This window comes from Mesoplodon bidens (genome assembly GCF_964165515.1).
Source record: "Mesoplodon bidens genome assembly, chromosome: 19".
NCBI lineage: Eukaryota > Metazoa > Chordata > Mammalia > Artiodactyla > Ziphiidae > Mesoplodon > Mesoplodon bidens.
Window position 1 is genome coordinate 54,332,085 of NC_138179.1, and position 21,353 is coordinate 54,353,437.

The 21,353-nt window shown below is 53.3% G+C and overlaps 1 protein-coding gene across 6 annotated transcripts; it reads left to right on the top strand.

Moving 5' to 3' along the window:
* Positions 1-6,153: 6,153 nt before the first annotated feature.
* On the top strand, positions 6,154-18,587 carry NFE2L1 (NFE2 like bZIP transcription factor 1). 6 transcript variants are annotated; one of them, XM_081218366.1, is made up of 6 exons: positions 6,155-6,274; positions 7,773-8,790; positions 13,565-13,780; positions 14,193-14,282; positions 14,511-14,669; positions 15,464-18,587. In XM_081218366.1, the coding sequence occupies exons 2-6, from the start codon at positions 8,281-8,283 to the stop codon at positions 16,823-16,825; spliced, it is 2,337 nt and encodes a 778-aa protein (XP_081074492.1). In that variant the 5' UTR covers positions 6,155-6,274; positions 7,773-8,280; the 3' UTR covers positions 16,826-18,587. The 6 variants fall into 6 exon arrangements, with proteins under 6 accessions (XP_081074495.1, XP_081074492.1, XP_081074494.1 ...); XM_081218368.1 differs by having other exon boundaries at positions 13,598-13,780; XM_081218367.1 differs by lacking the exon at positions 6,155-6,274 and adding an exon at positions 6,580-6,678.
* The last annotated feature ends 2,766 nt before the right edge of the window (positions 18,588-21,353 follow it).

Sequence of the window (21,353 nt, forward strand, 5' to 3'; positions counted from 1 at the left end):
TGGGGTGCCCCTTTAATGGGGATTCTGTGTAAACATACAAGTTCAGTGTGCACGGTGTCAGGACAATGTCCCCCACAGAGCACAGCCTTACAGTGTAAGGCTGGCAGCACTTGGGAAGCCTGCAAGTGCAGCAGAAAAGAAGCTGCTGGTGAGCTTCTCAGAAGGAGGAAGCCAGAGCTGGGTTCAAAAAGAAAGCCGCTTGCTGTATCCCTGTTCCCTCCTTCCTTGAGGAGGGGCGGGGTGCCCTGGGAGGAGGTGCTGTGTGCATCTCTAAGCAGCTGGGGTCTGTGGAGAAGCTGGACGCAGAATTGGTCCTAAACACACACACACACACACACACACACACACACACACGTCTCTGCCCTTTGGAGTCTCCAGGAGGTTAGTGATTCAAATAGGTTCCCCTCTGGGCCTTGGTGTATCTTGAAGGTGAGACCATTCCATTTCCTCTGACTCACCCTCCTGCTGCTACATTTCTGGGCTGTCTGTCCTAGGATTTCAGCATCTGTTCTTGTGTGACAAGAAGAAACAGCTCCCTTGGGTAACAGCCTTTCTCTCTCCTTCCTGCTATAATGTCAAGAGGGGGAGGTGTGTGTGCAGTGTGAGGTGTGGTTGTGTGTGCTTGTGGCATCCTCCAGAGAGAAAACGAAAGCTTCCATGCTCCGTCTGCAGGATGAGTTTACAGTTGACCATCCTAAAGACAGCTCTCATTCCTTCCATGTGTTGTGCTTTCTCTGGGATAACAAGGTTGTAGGGTGGGTGGAGAGAGAGTTGGGCAAGAGAGGGACCTCACGCTTAGCTCTGCGCATGCATGAGTGGCTTTATACACAGGATCCGATTTTTAAACTTGGTGAATATGTATATTGTTATCTCCATTTTAGCTAAGGAGGGCCCAACTAGTCAGTTTTTGAATGCAGCTCTGAGTCCAAAACACCCACTTTCCCCACCTCACAATAGCACCTCACTGACTGTGACATGCCACACTGAGAACTATACAAAGAAAATTACCCAACACTGTTTGGGACAACATGGTGAGACATACAGGACCACTGAGTTCAGCTTCATAAAACGTTACACCAAGACATGAATGACCAAAGAAGCGTTTTCATTGGGCAGGTGCAGGAAGAGAACACGTTAGGACTGAGAAAGGGCACATCCTAAAATCAGGTGGTGATTCTAATCCGTGCTCATGATTACCACTGCTGTTCTTTTTTACTCAACTTGGATTCTTGCCCCAAGCTACTGATTCTCTACTCTGGCTGCATATAGGAATCATCTAAGGAGCTTTTACAAAATCCTGATGTCCAGGGCTGCTCTGTCCAGGGAGACTCTGATTTAATTGGTTGGGGGGTGGGACCTGGGCAAGCCCCCCAGGTGATTCTAATGTGCAGCCAGGGTTTGGAAGCAATCTTCTAAGACAGCCATGGGAGAGGTGCACAGGGAAGAGACTGGCTTGCAGAACCTCTTTTGATGGTTTAATGGTAACAAGCTTGCCAATGATGTTTACCATGTAAGAAAGGGGGTATTGACAGGATGTAATCCTAGAATCTCTCAGAAGGGCTGTAAGGAAATCTCAGGCAGTCACTGTATCCATTCCCCTGGATTAGTTGGAAATTGGAGAGTGAGAAATATTTATATAGATTAACAACATTTAAAAACATTTTTAAAGAAAGGAAAACTAATGGGTGACCAGAATAGCAGAAAGATTGGGTTTCCCCTTAGGGGAAAAAGCAATTCCTGCTATTCCAGAAGAACTCCAAACCACAGCCAGTCTGTCTTCCCACAAGCCCTTCTCCGAGGGTTTCTGGGCAGGAGTCATCATCACAGGATGTTTGGAGGATGGATGTGCCTGCGGATGGCAGCAACAGCTACAGAGGAAGGTGGGTCAACGTCGATATCACTGGGACGCGTAGGATTTCAGTGTAGTCAGCTGGCTTTCTTTTATGACCCCAAATCCCTGTGCATTAGAACTAACCAACTTCCTGGATTCCCACTGCCTTCTCTCCTGAGCAGCCTGGAGCCTCCCTGGCAAGGCCTGGTTCCACTGATGGCTGCCAGCCTCTCCCTCAGGGAGCAAGTGCATGCACTCACTTTTTCCAGTGGTCTTCTCAGTCTGATTTAATGGATATACCAGGACTGATGACACATCAGCATGGGATCTTTCTTTTGCTTCTTGGGTAATTGTCCTCTTAACAGCTGTTCCCGGGAAAGGAGGGGGTGTGTGTGTGGGGGGGTGCGGGGAGGAGGGTGGCTTCCTGGGTGAAGAAGGACACACCCTGGATTTTACAAGGTTAATCAGTGGGTTCTGGGAAGGAGGCTTACACCTGCTTGGACTTGATCTGGAGCCCTAGACAGAGTGGAAGACGGTCTTTCGATCTCCACTACCTACACAGAGTACTATTAAATATCCTGGGTGCCTACACCCTGCCAGGCCTCACTGCTGGCTGCTGAGATTGTCTCTACGTCTCTGTTCTCCTCGGCCCTTGCAATGGGCTAGCAATTCTTTGTCCTTCCCGTTTTTCTTCCCACCTTCCTGTAACTGCTAAGCAGAAAACTTTTTCTAACTACCCCTAGTCATTTTTCTTTAACCCAATAATACAGTTCCTGATCCAGCTCTCTCCCACTTTACACTCAAATAATTATTATACGCATTTAAACATAGTACTTGAAGTTGGGAGGCAAAAGAAAGGGAACAGGACAGTGTGGGCAAAAGACCTCTCCACACCTCTCCCACCCCTTCTCTAAGGATTTTTTTTTAAACATCTTTATTGGAGTATGATTGCTTTACAATGGTGTGTTAGTTTCTGCTTTGTAAGAAAGTGAATCAGCTATACATATACATATGTCCCCACATCTCTTCCCTCTTGCGTCTCCTTCCCACCCTCCCTGTCCCACCCCTCTAGGTGGTCACAAAGCACCGAGCTGATCTCCCTGTGCTACGCGGCTGCTTCCCACTAGCTATCAGTTTTACACTTGGTAGTGTGTATATGTCCATGCCACTCTCTCACTTGGTCCCAGCTTACCCTTCCCCCTCCCCGTGTTTCTCTAAGGATTAACATGGAGCCCCTCCTATTCTCAGTGCCTGTAACTCTCTCCACACCCAGGACCCCAGAAAGGAGAGAAAGGAAAGAAGAGGATGGGTAAGAGAACTTTCTTAACAAACGTGTGAGTCATTAAAAAGTGACCAAATGAATTTCGGCTTTTAAAACGATGTGAGTCTCCTCAGTGTGGCTGTCCCACCCACAGTTGCCATTTCAGTGAATATTTATCTTGATTTCATGTTAGTCTTATATGTACTACATAACTTTATTTCTCATCCCAGGCACCTGGTAGCCTGCTATGCAGCTCAAAAGAAACTTGTAAAGTACAAATGGACTGTCCAAAACACTCAGTTTTGTTGGTGCTGAGGTTCCCTGACTCCCCATAGATAAATGATTGTCCAGTTGTTGTTTTTTCGGAACTGTGTCAAGGTTTAAAATTGTTCTCTATTTGCTGTGTCAAACAGATGGCCACTCTTAGTATGCAATCTCTCCTTCTATCTTCTCAGAATAGTCTTGTATTTTAGCCTGGTAACTTTAGTCTAGTCTTGATATCTTTTAGTGCTATGGTTTAAAAATATTTCCTTCTCAACCCCCTTGATATATTTTTAGAGTTACTGATTACACCTTAATTTCTCCTCTTTTCTTATCCAACAGCAGTATTTACCTTCATGGTCTTATTCAGGGGCTGAATGGTCATCCATTTTTTTAGATATAATATGCCATATCCTTCAAAACCACACCTCCTCCAATTATTGATTTTTGCTTTTAACAGGAACTTTTAATCACAGGCCTGCTTGAGTTCCCCTTCAGTTATTCAGCAAGTACTTTTTATTTATTTATTTTAAAATATTTTATTTTATTTCTTGTATTCTGGCAGCACATGGGATGGTTCCCCAACCAGGGGTCGAACCCTGGCCTCCTCAGTGAAAGCGCAGAATCCTAAGCACTAGCCCACCAGGGAACTTCCATAAAATATTTTACTTATTTATTTGGTAGCACCGGGTCTTAGTTGTGGCAGGCGGGCTCCTTAGCTGTGGCTCGCCAGCTCCTTAGTTGCGGCATGTGAACCCTTATCTGTGGCATGCATGTGGTATCTAGCTCCCTGACCAGGGACTGAACCCAGGCCCCTTGCATGGGAAGTGCAGAGTCTTAACCACTGCGGCACCAGGGAAGTCCCTTATTTATTTTTTAAAGTCGAGATGTTATTTATTTATTTATTTATTTATTTATTTATTTTTGGCCATACTGTGGGCTTGTGGGATCTCAGTTCCCTGACCAGGGATTGAACTCAGGCCATGGCAGTGAAAGTCTGGAATCCTAACCACTAGACCACCAGGGAACTCCCAGCAAGTATTGAGTATCTGCTATTGCAAGCACTGTCCTAGGTTTTGAAGATTCAACGTTAACGCACAAAATTCTAGTCCTCATGGGGTTTGTATTTTAGCATTTTCTGGGTGACAAGTGGTAAAACGAATAAATAAAACATGTGCTCTCCGAACCCATCTTTTTTTTTGTTAATTATTTATTTTTGGCTGCGCAACGGCTCTCTCTAGTTGCGGGCAGCGGGGGCTACTCTGTTGCTGTGCGCAGCCTTCTCATTGCAGTGGCTTCTCTTGTTGCAGAGCAAGGGCTCTAGGGGCGCAGGCTTCAGTATTTGTGGTACTCAGGCTCAATAGCTCCGTGGCATGTAGGATCTTCCCCGACCAGGGCTCAAACCTATGTTCCCTGCGTTGGCAGGCGGATTCTTAACCACTGCACCACCAGGGAAGTCCCCTTAATCTGTCTTTGAAATGAGTAACTAGTTTTCTGAGGATTCAACGCTATATACTCCTACACGGTGAAAGTGCGTTATAATCTGTGAACCACCCAGAATTAAGCCGCCTAATTCTCCAAACACATGATGGACTGGATGTTCTCATCAAATAAATTACCAGTTGGCCTTGTCCTTGGCTGTATGAGGACCAATGGCTCGCCCACTAGATTAGCAGGATCTTCCAGGGAGTCAAGAATTTGAGTCAGCGCCTCTTTTGTCCCACAGCTAGGAACAACTTACTACAAACGCCAACTCAGTGACTGCCTAAAAGTGGTCTTTGCACCAGCTGTATGAAAACTACCTGAGTCGTTTAATAAACGGGCAGGGTTATCAGGCTGCCACCCAGGGTAAGAATCAGAACCTCTGGTGTGGTGCCTCAAAATGTGCAAGTTCAACAACTTCCCAAGGTGATGCTGGAGGTAAACCAATGTTTGGAGATCACAAAGATGTCGGCTAGAAGAGACTGGAGAACACTAGAAACTGAGGAAAATTCCTGAAAAGCAAAACTAACCTGCGTGGGAGGCTGGGCGGAGGGTGTGTGTGTGGGAGTTGGTACAGACAGAGGAGAAGGTGTTTGTATTATGACAAAAATAACTAATTATGCCACATCCCTCATAACCCCAACGTCCCACCACCGTCGTGGCAAGCCGTCCGCAGGGTTTGCCTGGGACAGGCGGCGTAAGGATCCCTGACTGGCAAGGGGCCCAACGCGCAGCCCGCACGGAGCGGAAACTGGGAGAGCGGTTTCCGCTGCCAGCACCCAAAATGGCGGCACGAGCGTCCCCACCATGCGAAACACATGCTCTGTGCCCCACCTCAGCATCTCAGGTCTCACTGGACTTTTGCAAGTCACCGTGGGAACCCTCAAGGGGGGGACCCCGCACTCCGGCGGCGATACCACCTCCCATTCCCAGCCCTAAGCCCTTATACCCTCGCCAAAGAATGCACTGGAAGCGCTCAGCCTATTAACTTCACTCCGTGCCCAGCCTGTAATACCTCCTGCAGCCGGCGAGCGGTGGGCGCACGGCCGAGGGGTCCCGAACGCCGGGCGATAGGGCCTTCGCCCCACTTTATTGGTGGGCCCATGCCGTGGGGCGGGCCTACATGCCCATTGGGCCGTGGACCGTGTCAGTCTTGGGAAATCGGTAAAGGGAGAAGGAGGCACGCTCGGCCATTGGGTTCTCTCTGCTGTCAATCAAACCGACATCCGGCGACGGCCACTGTCTTCGCTCGTTGATTGGAGAAACGTGTCCCGGGGGAGGACGCGGAGGGCGGGCTTCCGTGTGAGGTAGAAGGAGGGGGCGGGGAGGGAAGCGGAGGCTGGCGAGCTCTAGGCCGGCCGGCGGTGGCGGCGGCAAGGCCTGGCCTCGGGCTGAGCGCCTGCTGTGGCGGCAGCGGCGGACGCCGAGATCAGCAGAGGGTATCAAACACATTTCTTTCCCTAACGGGAGGGGCGCAGCGCCGCGGGGCCGAGGCTTACGGGCTGAAGGGCGGCGGGGTGGAGCTGAGGGGCAGGAGGCGGGAGCGGGCGGCCGAGCGGAGTTCGCGTCGGGGCCGGGCCCTGGGCCTGGCAGGGAGGGGCCGAGAGGCCGTGGAGAAAGCATCTCCGGGGTGGGTTGGACTGGGGAGGGCTGAGGGCCTGAGAAGGCGTGGTGTTAGGCCCAGGCTTGGGAGCGGGGTGGGGCCGTAAGGGCGGAGGGCGGGGTGGGGTTTGGCCGTCAGGGTGGGTCAAGGCCAGGAAAGTAGCACTTGTTCGCTGCTGCCCAGAGGCTAGAAGTCGAGGCGCCAGGAGCGGCATGGCGACTTGGTCCCAGCCGGACTCGGGTATCCGGGGCAGGGTGGGACCGGGCTCAGGCCTGGCCTTACTCGATCTTTAAGGGACCTTGTCCGGTTTCTCGAGCTTAATTGGCTCTTGGGAGGTTTTTAGTAGTAAGTTGCGTGAGAACTGGAGGGAAGTGTAAGCAGGACTTCTGGGTCGCAGTTATGTTTACTGCAGCCAGATAAGGGCGCGCGCGCGCGCGCGCGCGCGTGTGTGTGTGTGTGTGTGTGTGTGTGTATCCCTCTGTCCCTTTAGGATGAAGTTCGTAGATGGGTCACAGCAGTGAACAGGAGAGAGCTATGTCGTGGTTTAGGAGGTTAATGGAAGCTCAGAAGCAGAGACTAGAAAGTGAAAGGCAGCTTCACTCCCTCCCCACTTGGCTCTCTGGGTTGAAGACTTGGCCATATCCTTCTGCTTTGGATCAGAAGGTCACGTGAATGAAAATAAAACCTGCCTATTCAAATTCTGGGCCGAATAATCCTGCCTCAGGGCCCCCCATCTCGTCAGTACCCCCATTTTTTTAAAATGTGAGAGTGATAGGAAAGAGAAATCAGATTTTGAAGTTGGAAAAACAAAAGGCGTTATTCTTTTCTATGATGTGGTTGTCCTCTCGTCCTTTTATTCTCTCACCCATCAATCATCTCTCCCTCCCTTTTAGCACTTGAAGGCACAAGAATTGTAGGCAGTTTTCTCCTGAGAGACGAGAAACAAACTTTCTTTTAAGATAGGAGATGGACTTCTCACGCTAAAAATAGGAGCTGGGTAGTGTGTATGGGGTGGGGGGAGGGTTGGTGAATCAGACAACGTGTAAAATATTTTGGATGCCCTGGGCATTATCTGCTTATCCAAAATGAGCTACCTTTTAGGGTACTGCAGAATTAATATCCAGAAACTGAGATCCCTTGTGAGCAATACCTTCCTCTCATAGTTGTTCTGTCTGTAACAGGTTTTCATGTTTTGTTTTTCTTGGAGTATAATAACTGATTTATTTTTAAATAAAAAATAAAAGTGGCCTTTTAATGTGTTTCCTACCTCTGCCTTGGTCATGGCATGAAAATTATGGAATCTTATCCTGTTGCTTTTGTGATTCCCATTTCAGGTTTCTTTGGAAACCCCCCTGGTAAGTGTGGAGGAGGCGGGACACTCTGACCCAAGACAAAAGGCCTGTAGCTCCAGCCAAAGGAAATAAACCTTAGGAGAGAGAAGGAAAAAAAAAAAATCCATCAGCTGTTCCCGAGAACAACCTGCAGTGAAATTCACAGAGAGGACAACTAATGTGAGTGAGGAAGCGACTGTATGTGGACTGTGGAGACAGTAAGTCACGTGGGCCCTGAGGGCCTGGACTGGGTTAGGAAAGAGTTGTACTTCCAGAGGTGAGGTGTCAAGAAGGGAAAAGTGAATGTGGTCTGGAGTGTGGCCTTGGCTCCGAGGGCTGTGCTTTCCTCTGAGGCTGTCAGGAAGCTCAGCCCCTGTGTTCTGCCGGGGTGGGGTACAGGGTTGGGCCCTGAGGAGGGTGACTTGCTGGCCGGAGCAGCAGAGCGGTGGCCTTGACTTGTCTTTTGGAAGATTTAAAAACCAAAAAGCATAAACATTCTGGTCCTTCAGCAATGCTTTCTCTGAAGAAATACTTGACGGAAGGACTCCTCCAGTTCACCATTCTGCTGAGCTTGATCGGGGTGCGGGTGGACGTGGATACTTACCTGACCTCGCAGCTCCCCCCGCTCCGGGAGATCATCCTGGGGCCCAGTTCCGCCTATACTCAGACCCAGTTCCACAACCTGAGGAATACCTTGGATGGCTATGGTATCCACCCCAAGAGCATAGACCTGGACAATTACTTCACTGCCCGGCGGCTCCTCAGTCAGGTGAGGGCCCTGGACAGGTTCCAGGTGCCAACCACCGAGGTTAACGCCTGGCTGGTCCACCGGGATCCGGAGGGGTCTGTCTCTGGCAGCCAGCCCGGCTCGGGCCTCGCCCTCGAGAGTTCCAGTGGCCTCCACGATGTGACAGGCCCAGACAGCGGGGTGCGAGACAGCGAAACGGAGCAGGGGTTCAGTGAAGATTTGGAGGATCTGGGGGCTGTCGCCCCGCCACTCAGCGGAGACTTGACCAAAGAGGTTAGTGGCGGCGTGGAGGGGAGGGTGGCAAGGGTCTGGGGTTGCGGGGGTGGGCTGGTCCCGAAGGAGGGTAGGAGCAGTAGTAAGCCCTGTGAAGAACCAGAGAGGCCCCGGGGGGCCTCAGGCATTGTTCTGGGATAGGATCGGGGGTTGGGAGCATTTCCTTGTGTGGCACCATTGACCCACCTCTAAATGAACTGTCAGGGTAGTGGGAGGTCCCGAGAACGTGCCTGTGTGTTTACTGCTTGGATTTCAACATGACTCCTGGAGGCCCGGCGTGGGGGAGGGAGTCGTGTTATGATGGGCTTTGATGCGGTGTATGTTCGTTGCTAAGACGCACGTAGTTTGTGGACGGTTGCCTTGTACCGCCCCCCACATCAAAACGCACATACGTATCCTGAAGTTCTCCTCCTTTGTGGTCAGGCCTCTTGTGGTGGTAAGGTCCTGATAAGTCGCCTCTCCTGGGTCTGAGCCAAGGGGTCGATTGAGATGGTTCTTCTTGGCCAGGAGAGGGCCAAGGCTCCCACTCTTTGCTGGAGGCCCACTGCAGCGAGTAGGGACGGGAGGGATGGATGGATGGGAGCTAGAAGAGAAACTGCATTCTGCTGCTGACGGCAGCTTGCTCTGAGCTGTCAGAGGTCTGACCGGACGAGTGGCTGACACGCTGTTGTGGGCACAAGGGGATGCAGTCGCCTCTAACCACGTTAAACGGTTTCTGCTGCCCCCCCCCCCACCACCACCACTGTGATAAGACTGCTTTGAGCTCTGCGTTTGGACCTGTCTTGCCACTCAGTCTTAAGGAGCTTGGTAAAAGGTCCAGTTCAGTCGCTGGCCGTTAGGGAAGGAGGAGGCTGGATTGCACTGGGCTGGGTTCTCCAGAGCTGAGTCTGGAGGCGGGGGTGCACGGGGGCAGCGTTTGGGAAGAGGCGGTGTGGAGGTATGTGAAAAGTTTTACAGATGCCGTAGAACTTGGCCCTTTCTGCCTACCAGTCAGACCAGCTTGTGCCTACCATCCCGCGCTGAAGCCTGTTCCTGAGCTCGGTTCTCTGAATGTTAGTGACTGTCAAATCATGTGGCTTTCTCTGGGCCACTGGTCCTCAACTGGGGATGCTTTTGTCCATCAGGGAACATGTGGCACTGTCTAGAGACAGCTTTGGTTGTCACAACTGGAGAAGGTGCTATTGGCATCTAGTGGAGAGAGGCATGGGATGCTGCTGAACCTCCTAAAACGCATAGGACAGCCCCTAAATAACAGATTGATCTGGCCCCAAAGGTCAGTAGTGCCAGGGTTGCTCTGTGCTTAGCTGGCTCCTATTGGCTCTACTTTGAGAGAGACTAGAATTACCTGAGTCTGGGAGTCATGAGCACTCCTTGCCTTGCAGTGCCTCTTTTCTGAGAGTCGTACAGGGCCACCTCTCTTCTGCTTCCTCTGTTATTTACCTTCCGCTGGACTCCAGTCGTGGCCCAGGGGTCTGAAGAAGCATGCCTCCCAGCCTCCTCTTCCGTCATCCCACCCACGGTAGCTCCTCAAGGGGTGGATGTATTGGGCTGGGGAACCCTGCGGCTGGTAACCCAGCAGGCGTAGCTTCATTCCTCTTCCTGCAGGGAGCTCTCCTGGGATGGGGTGGGATGGGATGTTTTCAACGTAATTGGATGGGTTGGGGTGGAATGGGATGGGACTGTGACCCTGCTTGCCTCCACTTCTAGATCGTCATGAAGTTTGTGCTCTCCCTGACCCCAGGCTTTCACTGCTCCCTTTGGAGATTGGGGGTGGGTTAGCATTAGGGGCGCAGGCTGGGTATGGGGGAAGGGAGGATTATTGTGTGTCTAGAACATTATTTCCTCAGCAACTCAGGGATAAAAATACCCGGGTCCAGAGCATGTGACAGGCACTGCTGGAGCTGGTATTATCCCTGGGCGGCAGCACTCCCCTGCTGCCAGGCCTATTCGATGGACGGCTATAGCCCAGGCCCTTGTCAGGGATAGGATTCCCCTCGAGGCTGGCACTCTGCCCAGAGGGGGGTGGCCTGTGTACAGCTCTTTGCAGCGAGGAGGAGCGCTCTGCGACCAAGGAGAGCGTGCTGTCCCTGACCTGACCTGAGGCTCAAGGGGAGCAGCAGTGAGGATGGGAGCCAGAATTGTGACCCTGATTCTGTCAGGGGCGTTCTTCCTGCTTTGGAGATGTAAGCCGGGGCTCAGGCGGAGATGGCTCTTGAACAAAGCCTGGGGTAAAGAGAAAGTGGGGGGCGGGGGGACACGTTTGTGTCCAGGACGTTGCGGGGCACCTGTCTCCCTCCTCTTGCCTGGGGCTGGGCCTGGCCGGCACTGTGACATCCCTGCATGTGTGCAGATGGCTTTCCCCCTTCCTTGTGTCTGGCTTGTTGTAGGGTGACAAAGCCCCTGGTTCCCAGTGGATCTGGGTGCACTGGGTTCCTGCCCAGGCTAGCTGTTTGAGCCTTGGGCTTGAGGACGACTGGCCACAGCCCTCCTGAGGAACGGGAAAACTCCTTACACTTCCAGGGAAGAACTTAGATTCCCGGAGAAGCTGTGGGAGGAGTGTCTGCCCAGTCCTGAGTCCCAGTCCTGAGTGGGCTGGGTAAGCAGGATGCAGACAGGAGGGAGAGTGGCACCCCTTCCCCCCAGGGCTCTCTCACTGCGCCACCCCGGCTGGCTGACTGGGCTGGGTGGGGCTGCCCGCCCCTGGGTGCGTCTCCTTGAGGAGACGGAGGCGGCCCAGGGATGGGCTGGTTCCTTGCGGCAGCTTCTCCAGCTGCCCTGGTGCAGAGATTGGCTCCCGGCTGCAGCTAGGTAACAGGCGGTGGGAGGGGATTGGCTCCTTCCGCATCTCCAGCGGAGACTTGGGGGAGGAGATTGGCTCTCGTCGCAGCCTAGGTAACGACAGTGGGAGGGGATTGGCTCTTTCCGCAGCCCAGCTGCTGACCTGGGGGAGGGGATTGGCTCTCTGCAGCCTCAGCAGTGACCTGCGGGGTGGGGGGGGGGAGGGGATTGGCTCCTTGCTGCAGCCTAGGTAACAAGTTTGGGGGGCGTGGGGAGGGGGAGAGAGGGAGGAGCGGGAGGATAGGCCCAGGAGGGAGCTTGCTTTTCTCTGCAGCTTGAGCACGGAGCATGGGGTGGGAGTCCCATCTCACTGCAGCCTCTGCGGTGAGCTCAGGGTGGGGGCTGCCGGGCGCCCGAGTGGAACTGGGGTTGTGAGGTGGGAGGGGGCTGCTCCAGGATGGAGGAAGGGGGCTGGGCTGGGCCGCCCAGGCAGCGGCACGGGCGGGGCACCCTCCTTGGGCCCCTCGGAGCTAGCAAGGGGCCACCCTTCCAGCCTGGTGTGCTCCCTGCGAGCCAAGAGCTCCTTGGAGCCCCCTGTCCGGCTGCCCAGCACCAGCTGCCCTGGGGCTCATCTCGCAGACCATGACCCGCCTGGACCGCAGCTCTCACAGTGGTGGGGGCCATGCCAAAGGGAGCCGGCCCCTTAACTCTTTGGTGGCTGGTCACCGGGTGGCCCAGCCCCCCTCTGCTCCTGGGTCCAGGGCTTCTGTTCAGGTTGGTATATGTGGGGAGACTGCAGGGAGAGGTACACCTGGGAGGCCTTAGGATCAGGGAGGCTTACTGTGGGAGAGGGATACCTGGTCAGAGCTAGGGAGGTGGGTCTAAGCTAAGGATACTGCTGTCTGGAAAGTATCTGCCTTTTAATCTCTGACTGGAAGGCAACAGTTTAGGGTTTCTTCAACTGCAGGGGGTGGCATGTATAAGAAACCCGAACGTCTCATATTTATTGGGGTTGTACGCTGGTGGCAGTGGGGGTGGCAGGTGGAGCCGGAACTAATCAGGAGCCGCCAGCGTAGAGTGAGAGGGAGGCACTTCGGTGCCCGGGGCGGCAGTTGTGGCTGGGCAGTGATGGGGGCTATGTCCTTGAGTGGGTTGCCTGATGGGAGCCAGTGAGTCCTGGGGTGTGGTAAGGGAGTGAGAGCACTGGTTTGTGGGGACACCGTGGGGCTGGCCTTGGCAGGGGTGGGGTGTCCAGTGAGGATCATCTGACTGCCTGAGGCTCTCCGGGGACTGAGGCAGCTTGCTAGGATCAGCTGAGAGTGGGCATTCCATTCTGGCAGGGATGGATCTTGAGGTGAGCCTGGACTGAGAATTGTGGGTGTTCAGCCTTACTCCTGCCGCATCCAGGGAAGGGGGAACGGCCGCAGGAAGGGCTGGATAGCCTGTCGTTGTCATTGGTTGCATCAGGTGGTTGCAAATGCAGGGATTTTCCTCTCCAGTCCACCCCACCCCTTTATGCAAATGAAATGGCACCACAGGCTGATGCAAGCCTGGCCACTGCGAAGCAGTTTTGCTTGACAGTTCACTCTTGCTTGCCATGGCCAGCTTTCTACAAACCAAGTTTTAAGGGATTCCCATTCCCGAAACGAGAAGTGTCTCCTGCTTCCCCCTTTCTTCTTAAGTAGTGGTAAGATGGCCCTGCCTTTTGGCCTGGCTGTGCCTCTGGTCCACATCCTAAGCCCGCAGACCGGTAGGGCGATGGTTGCGCTAGTGGTTTTCGCTAGCTCTTTTTTTTTTTTTTTGAGGCTGGTGTCTGGAAATGGATGAATGAAGCCGTGCTGGTACGGAGGGGACAGGGGGTAGAGTCTGGCAGGTGTAGATGGGGAGGGGCCCCACCCGGGAGTAGTTGGGGTGATGCTAGGAGGAGCCTCTGAGGGGCAGGACAGGGAGGGGCCCCTGGACCCCAGAGCTAAAGTCATGATGCTCTGTCTTTCAGGACATAGATCTGATTGACATCCTTTGGCGACAGGATATTGACCTGGGGGCTGGGCGTGAGATTTTTGACTACAGTCATCGCCAGAAGGAGCAGGATGTGGATAAGGAGCTGCGAGATGGAGCGGAGCAGGAGGACACCTGGCCCGGCGAGGGTGCGGACGCTCTGGCACGAAACCTGCTAGTGGACGGAGAGACCGGGGAGAGCTTCCCTGCACAGGTACTCCCGCCTCTGCCCACTTCCAGAAACTTCTCTGTAGAGAAGGCAGGCTGTGTCTGTGGGACGGGCCTGAATGTATATCTCGGGTTGGGGTCTCTAAGTCACAGTGGTGGCTGAGGAAGCGGGAGTGGAAGAGCCGCCATGGCGGAGGGGCCGCGCCTCGGTCACGAACAGCACATGGCAGGCGGAGCACCTAGCGGCCTTCTGCCGGCGTCAGAGCCCCCCCACCCTCTTCTCCCCTGGAGTTTGGGACTCAGGGCCAGCCGACAGCCTGGGAACGGAGGGAGAGTGTAGGCCTGCAACCGTGCAGGGCCTCCTTCAAGCTTCCCCTTGGAAAGGCTGGGGAAGGGGCTTCGGCCCCCAGGCAGCCAAGGCCCGGGTCAGTCAGACTTAACAGTTGCTGTTGCCACAGGTGCCTGGTGGGGAGGACCAGACAGCCCTGTCCCTGGAAGAGTGCCTTAGGCTGCTGGAGGCCACCTGCCCCTTTGGGGAGAATGCTGAGGTGAGCAGGACTCCAGGGAGAGCCCACTGAGTCAGCAGGGCAGCCTGCACACAGTGTGTCTCTCTGTGGCTGCCTGAGGGGCCGGCTTTTGGTGTTGGCCTTGTCCTGGCTGCTGGGGGTGAATTCAGAGGAAGGAAGAAACAGAACCCCAGGCGGTAGAGTCTCGGGGAGGAAAGCAGAAGGTGGTCTTTCCTCCTCCCCTGTTAAACCCTCTGTGTTTTGCCCTAGTTTCCAGCAGACATTTCCAGCATAACAGAAGCAGTGCCTAGTGAGAGTGAGCCCCCAGGTCTTCAAAACAATCTTTTGTCTCCTCTCCTGACGGGGACAGAGTCTCCATTTGATTTGGAACAGCAGTGGCAGGATCTCATGTCCATCATGGAAATGCAGGTAGGATTATCAGAGCCAGGCACAAACCTATCGGACTTTGTGTGGGGTGTCTCCATACTCGGTTGCTTTTCCACTTCTGGGAAAAGAGAGAGTAACTAACACCTTTCTGATCCATAGGAAAGTGGGGACACTGAGAGGTAACTGTCCACATGTCAGTAGGTGGTGGAGTCAGGACTGGGGTTCGGGTTAAAGCCCCGGGGCTGAGGCTTCTAAAGCAGGCCTGCCTCCTAGGTGCGCCTCCTTCTTTTCCTTCAGGCAGATAATCACTTGGCTGGGTGTTTCCTAGGTTGAGCATTAATAAAAGCGGACATTCTTATAGTGCTTTACAGCCATTGTCATCTCACTTGGCCCTCACGATCATCTAGTCAGCCCTTTTATTATTTTAAACGTGAGGACACTGAACCTCAAAGAGAGACCGTGAAATGCTCCTGGTCTTACAGCAAGTGGTACATCTAGGCTTTCTTACTCCAAGGCTGGGTGTACTTTTCACTGTGCTGCTTTTGCAACGTTAGGTGCTTTTTTCCTCTCCTCCATGATGGGGGAGTCTGGGCCAAACATGACCTGGAGCTGATCAGTCCTGCCTTGGGGTGGAGTCCCCAGGGAGGAACCCGTCTCTGCCAGGCATGATGGATCAAGCGGGGCCAGGAGCTGATGCTGTGGGCTGTGGTTTCCTGTCTGTTGCCTTTACACCCGTGCAGCTGTACCTGTGTTGGGTGCCTGCTGTCGTGAGCCCCAGCCACACCTGGGGGTGGAGTCTGCGCTAAGTGAACGGTGACGCTCTTGTCCCCTCCCAGGCCATGGAAGTGAACGCATCAACAAGTGAAATCCTGTACGACGCCCCTCCAGGAGACCCACTGAGCACCAACTACAGCCTTGCCCCCAACACTCCCATCAATCAGAATGTCAGCCTGCATCAGGCGTCCCTGGGGGGCTGCAGCCAGGACTTCTCTCTCTTCAGCCCGGAGGTGGAGAGCCTGCCTGTGGCTGGCAGCTCCACGCTGCTCCCGCTGGTCCCCAGCAATTCCACCAGCCTCAACTCCACCTTTGGTTCCACCAACCTGGCAGGGCTCTTCTTCCCACCCCAGCTGAATGGCACAGCCAATGACACAGCAGGCCCTGAGCTGCCTGACCCGCTCGGGGGTCTGTTAGATGAAGCCATGCTAGACGAGATCAGCCTGATGGACCTGGCCATTGAAGAAGGCTTTAACCCCGTGCAGGCCTCCCAGCTCGAAGAGGAATTTGACTCTGACTCAGGCCTCTCCTTGGACTCCAGCCATAGCCCTTCCTCCCTGAGCAGCTCTGAAGGCAGTTCCTCCTCCTCCTCGTCCTCCTCCTCCTCCTCTTCTTCCTCTTCCTCCTCCTCCTCTTCTTCCTCAGCCTCTTCCTCCTTTTCTGAGGAAGGTGCAGTTGGCTATAGTTCTGACTCTGAGGCCTTGGATCTGGAGGAGGCTGAGGGCGCTGTGGGCTACCAGCCCGAGTATTCCAAGTTCTGCCGCATGAGCTACCAGGACCCAGCTCAGCTCTCCTGCCTGCCCTATTTGGAGCATGTGGGCCACAACCACACATACAACATGGCACCCAGTGCCCTCGACTCTGCTGACCCGCCCCCACCCAGCACCCTCAAGAAGGGCAGCAAGGAGAAGCAGGCCGACTTCTTGGACAAACAGATGAGCCGCGACGAGCATCGAGCCCGAGCCATGAAGATCCCCTTCACCAACGACAAGATCATCAACCTGCCCGTGGAGGAGTTCAACGAGCTGCTGTCCAAGTACCAGCTGAGCGAGGCCCAGCTGAGCCTCATCCGTGACATCCGGCGCCGGGGCAAGAACAAGATGGCGGCGCAGAACTGCCGCAAGCGCAAGCTGGACACCATCCTGAACCTGGAGCGGGACGTGGAGGACCTGCAGCGCGATAAAGCCCGGCTGCTGCGGGAGAAGGTGGAGTTCCTCCGGTCCCTGCGGCAGATGAAGCAGAAGGTCCAGAGCTTGTACCAGGAGGTGTTCGGGCGGCTGCGGGATGAGAACGGGCGGCCCTACTCGCCCAGTCAGTACGCGCTGCAGTACGCCGGGGACGGCAGCGTCCTCCTCATCCCCCGCACCTTGGCTGACCAGCAGGCCCGGCGGCAGGAGAGGAAGCCGAAGGACCGGAGAAAGTGAGCCTGGGGAGGAAGGGGGTTGACGCTCACCGAGATGGAAACTGGAGAAGGGCTGGGCCTGGACCTGGACCTACAGCGGGGACTTCAATGCCTTCTTATCCAATAGATCTCAGATGGGATGACTGCGGGTCAGTGGACAGGAAGAGGCAGGCGCAGGCGCTGTCTGGCTCAGCTTCCCCCACTGAGGGGGGTGGAAGTGGCCAGACCGTTTGGGTGGACAGGGTCCTCACCCCTACCCCTTTCCTTTGAAGGAAGGGTGGTGCTGGCATTGCTGGAGGCCGAAAAAGGGAAAGTAAGGGACTTGCGAGAGGAGAGGAAAGTAGTAGAAGGTCTCATTCCTGGAAGGAAGGAAGGAAGGAAGGAAGGAAGGAAGGAAAACAACCCAGAAAAATCAAAGCGGGAAGAAAATCAGAGGGCGGGTTAGGTTGGCTCTGGCCAGGATTCCAGGCAGCAGGTTTTATTAGAGGGGACTGGATCACTGGTGTGAGTAAACCCCACTTCAACCTTGGGGAGGGGTGGAACACGGAGTAGGTTCTGGGAGGGGCCTGTGAACTCGTCCTGCTCCTGCACTTCGGCATCCCTGAAGGGGGGCTCTTGGAGGATATCTCCTGTGAGGTTTCCATCAGAGGGGAGCCCCTGGGACCCGACACTGGCCTGGAGGGTTAGGATCAAAGGGTAGAGTCAACAGGCAGGGGTCGTGAGGCCTCCTGCTGCAGCAGCCCCAACACCAAGCATGTCACTCACTGCCCCGCCATACATCTTCCTCTGTGCCCAGTCACCCCTGAGCTGAGGCTCCCACGTCTCCATCAGAGCATGCCCGCGAATGCTGTTCTCTTCCCACCCGTGTGCCCCCGCCCCTCACCGGCTGCCTGGAGCTCTTCTGGAGCTGGGGTGCTGGCAGGGCCCACGGGGCTGGGCCCGCAGCCTCCTGGGAGCTGCTCTGAGGCAGGGGGATGGTGTGGAGAAGCCAGGCAGTACTCAGCACAACACTGGGGAGTGACCCTTCCCTCAGGCCTCCCCTACCAACAACTGGGCTTTGTCACTGGAAAGACAAAAAACTACAAAACCCAGAAGCAACAACAAAAACTAGTTCCTCTTAGAGTTTCTTGCGCTTTGATTTTTTTAGGGCTTGAGCCCTGTTTCACTTATAGGGTCTAGAATGCTTGTGTTGAGTAAAAAGGAGATACCAATATTCAAAGCTGCTAAATGTTCTCTTTGCCATAAAGACTCCGTGTAACCGTGTGAACACTTGGGGTTTTTCTCCTCTGTCCCGAGGTCTCTGTCTTTCTTTTTTGGGTTTCTTTCTAGGAGAATGAGAAGTGCATGTAACGGGGGCTGAGGGTACCCCTCCCTCAGGCTCTTGGCCACAGGCAGCTTCTCCACACCCCCAGTTTAGCAAGGGCTCCTGGAGGACCGCCTGGGGGAGGCAGGGGGGAGCGCCAAGGTGGCCAGGTGGTTCCAGGACCACAGTGTCTCTAACTGTTGCCACTGCTGTGCCCACCTCGGCCTGGGTCTGGAGCGTTGTCTGCCCCAGGCTAGCAGGAATGAGTTGAAGGGGGGAAGCACTGATTCTCCTCCCCGCTTAGGTGGGGAGGCATTCTAACTGAGCAGTAGGGATAGAAGGCACGAGCCTGGGAAGTGCTTTTATAAATTATTTTCCTTGTAGATTTTATTTTTAATTTATCTCTGTGACCTGCCAGGGAGAGGAGAGAGAGATGCTGTGAGCACATGACAAAATAAAATAAAATAAAATGGATGATGTATTCTCAAGTGCAATTTTTCCCTATTTTGAAGTTAAATTGAGAGCAAAGGAAACAGGCCCCATGAGGAGAGGACTGGCCATTGTGTGGCTAAGGCAGAGCTCGTAGGGGAAAGTGGGTGGAGAGCAGCGGAGGTTGACAGTGAAGAATTTAGAGAGACAAAAGTCTTAAATACTGTATTAAAGCTTCCAGACAGGTGTTACGTACCTTTTTGTAGGCTTTGCCAGCTGAATCCTTTTACAGGAAGGATTCAGAATCCTTTTTGGCCTTTCTCGTAGGGCTAGGCTAGGTGGGTGTTGTCACCTGCCTGGCCCAGCTCCTTACCTGTCTTCCTGTGGGAAACTGCATTTTTAATATTGATTGTGCTGTTATTTCTCTGGTGGCCCCACCTACCAAGGGGGTGCAGAGCTTTGGAGCGTAGTCACAGTGACGACGGTGATGGCAGAAACCCAAGAGATCTACAGGACCAGCACATGCCAAGCACTTCTCTATAACGGCAGGGCCACGGAACCAGAGAACAGAAAGCTAGACCCCAGGGTTTAAGGCATTTGAAAGCTCTCCAGCTGAGGTGACCAGCATCTGTTCTCCCTCAAAATAATACAAAAAGCCTGTAAAGAGTTGAATGCTTTAAGGTACCGGATGGTTGCTGGAACAGCCACATGCGCATCTAGGGGTAGGTACTTAACAAATGTCCAAGTAATGAATGCCACCTGGCAGTCTCTGTGAGATTACCAGATGAAGTTTAGGACTGGAAGCTGTGATCCTCCTCATGAAACCTGTGATCTTGAACTCCCCATGTACCACTGTATGACCTGGCTTTAGCCCAGTCCTTTAATGATGCTACTAGAGTTTATCCTATGGGGTGAATAGAATTCTGCGAATAACACTGAGTTCTTTTTTGTTTCAATTTACAATGGCTTTTGCCCCCCATCTAGTTGGAACGGGTTGGTCCTATCAAACAAGAGCCCTTTCCTAATTAGTAATTAACTTATGACTGTAAGCCAAATAAAATGAAGATTCTTAAAAAAATAAAAGGCTAAAAATAAAGTCAGAAAAACTAATTTATGCTGATACAAAATACAAGTTATATACAGAAAACTTGTGACAAGTAAAATTCAGAGTAATGTTTTTGTATACTTTCTAGAAATGTGTATATGTATTTTTGTTTAGTACACAATTAGGCTATAACTTTTATCTTGTTTTGCAACTTTTCAAACAGATTTTAAAGATTTTAAGAAAAAGTCCTCTCACCTTCCCCTTTGCTAGTGTTGCCTCTTGGTCTGAGAAAGTGTGTTTTGGTCACCCCCTCCCCCCATGTCCCCTTATGGAGAGATGTACAGTTGTGTCTGGGAGCTTGCTGATTAGCTGGGGCTTTGGGCCAAGTTGGTCAGCACTGCTGTGGGGCTGACCTCTTTTTGCTGTTGGCAGGTGGAGTGGGTGTTCCAGCCTCAAGGCTTTTTCTGGCAGGAAGAAGATATGAGAACTCAAGTAAGGACTGTGAAGGCTGCTACACCTGAGACAGGAAGTGAGACGAGGTCCTAGATTTCGCAGGGAGATGAGCAGACCTCAGGACCAAACTTCTGGGTGATGTGCTTGGGTAGGGGTCGAAGGCTTGCCTTGTCTTGACTTTAGTCCTAGGCATCGTTCAAACTGGTTTTCCCACACATTTTAAATCATGTAAGGCGACGGAAATAGATCCATCGTGGTTTTTTTTTTTTTTTTTTTTTTGCGGTACGCGGGCCTCTCACTGTTGCGGCCTCTCCCGTTGCGGAGCACAGGCTCCGGACGTGCAGGCCCAGCAGCCACGGCTCACGGGCCCAGCCGCTCCGCGGCATGTGGGATCTTCTTCCCGGACCAGGGCACGAACCCACGTCCCCTGCGTTGGCAGGTGGACTCTCAACCACTGTGCCACCGGGGAAGCCCCACTGTGGTTTTTTTTAAAGGCTGCACCACATGGCCTGTGGGATCTTGGTTCCCTGACCAGGGATCAAACCCGTGCCCCCTGCAGTGGAAGCGCAGAGTCCTAACCACTGGACCGCCAGGGAAGTCCCAGATCCACTGTTTGAATCTCTGCCCCACACACGATCTCACCAGTGAAGCCAGGCCTATTTCAGAATCAATAGAAATAGAAAAAATATAGAACTGAGGGAAAACAGAGATCTAGAGACATGCTCAGTGTCATCAAGACCTGGCCTCCACGGCTGACTCCTCGCCCTTCCTAGGGAAAGCTGAACAGCAATTAAAAACAGCCAGTGAATGAGGAGGTACTTTCCATGGAGTCCTGCTGCCTTCCTTAGGCTGCCTTCATCCCTGCTTTGACCACCCACAGCTACACCAGACCTTGCTGCTCCTCAGATCTGTTTGGCACATCGCTGGAAGACAAGTGCCTTTTGCAGAAAAAGGAACATCCCCACCACCATAGTTCTACCTCATCCAGTAGGGACTGACCTAGGGCAACAGCTTCAGAAACTCAGACTAAATGTGTAGTTTTAGGGCACTACCAGCAAGAGCCCATTTCCTTGATACTATCCCATGTACAAAAATGGGTACCAGGTTGGTGTCTGCCTCTCTGGAAGTCATTTTCCCAACCAAGTGTAGACATTCTCTAGCAAAATCCATGTGTTTGATTATTATCATGAGTGGTTAAGCCTTGTTTTCCTGTATACCTGATCCATCTGGGAAGTGAAAGGGGACCACAGACCTTCAACTTGTCATTTTGTCAGTGCACCAAGAACCTCTTTCACTTTTATTCTCCCACAGAGGTCAGTC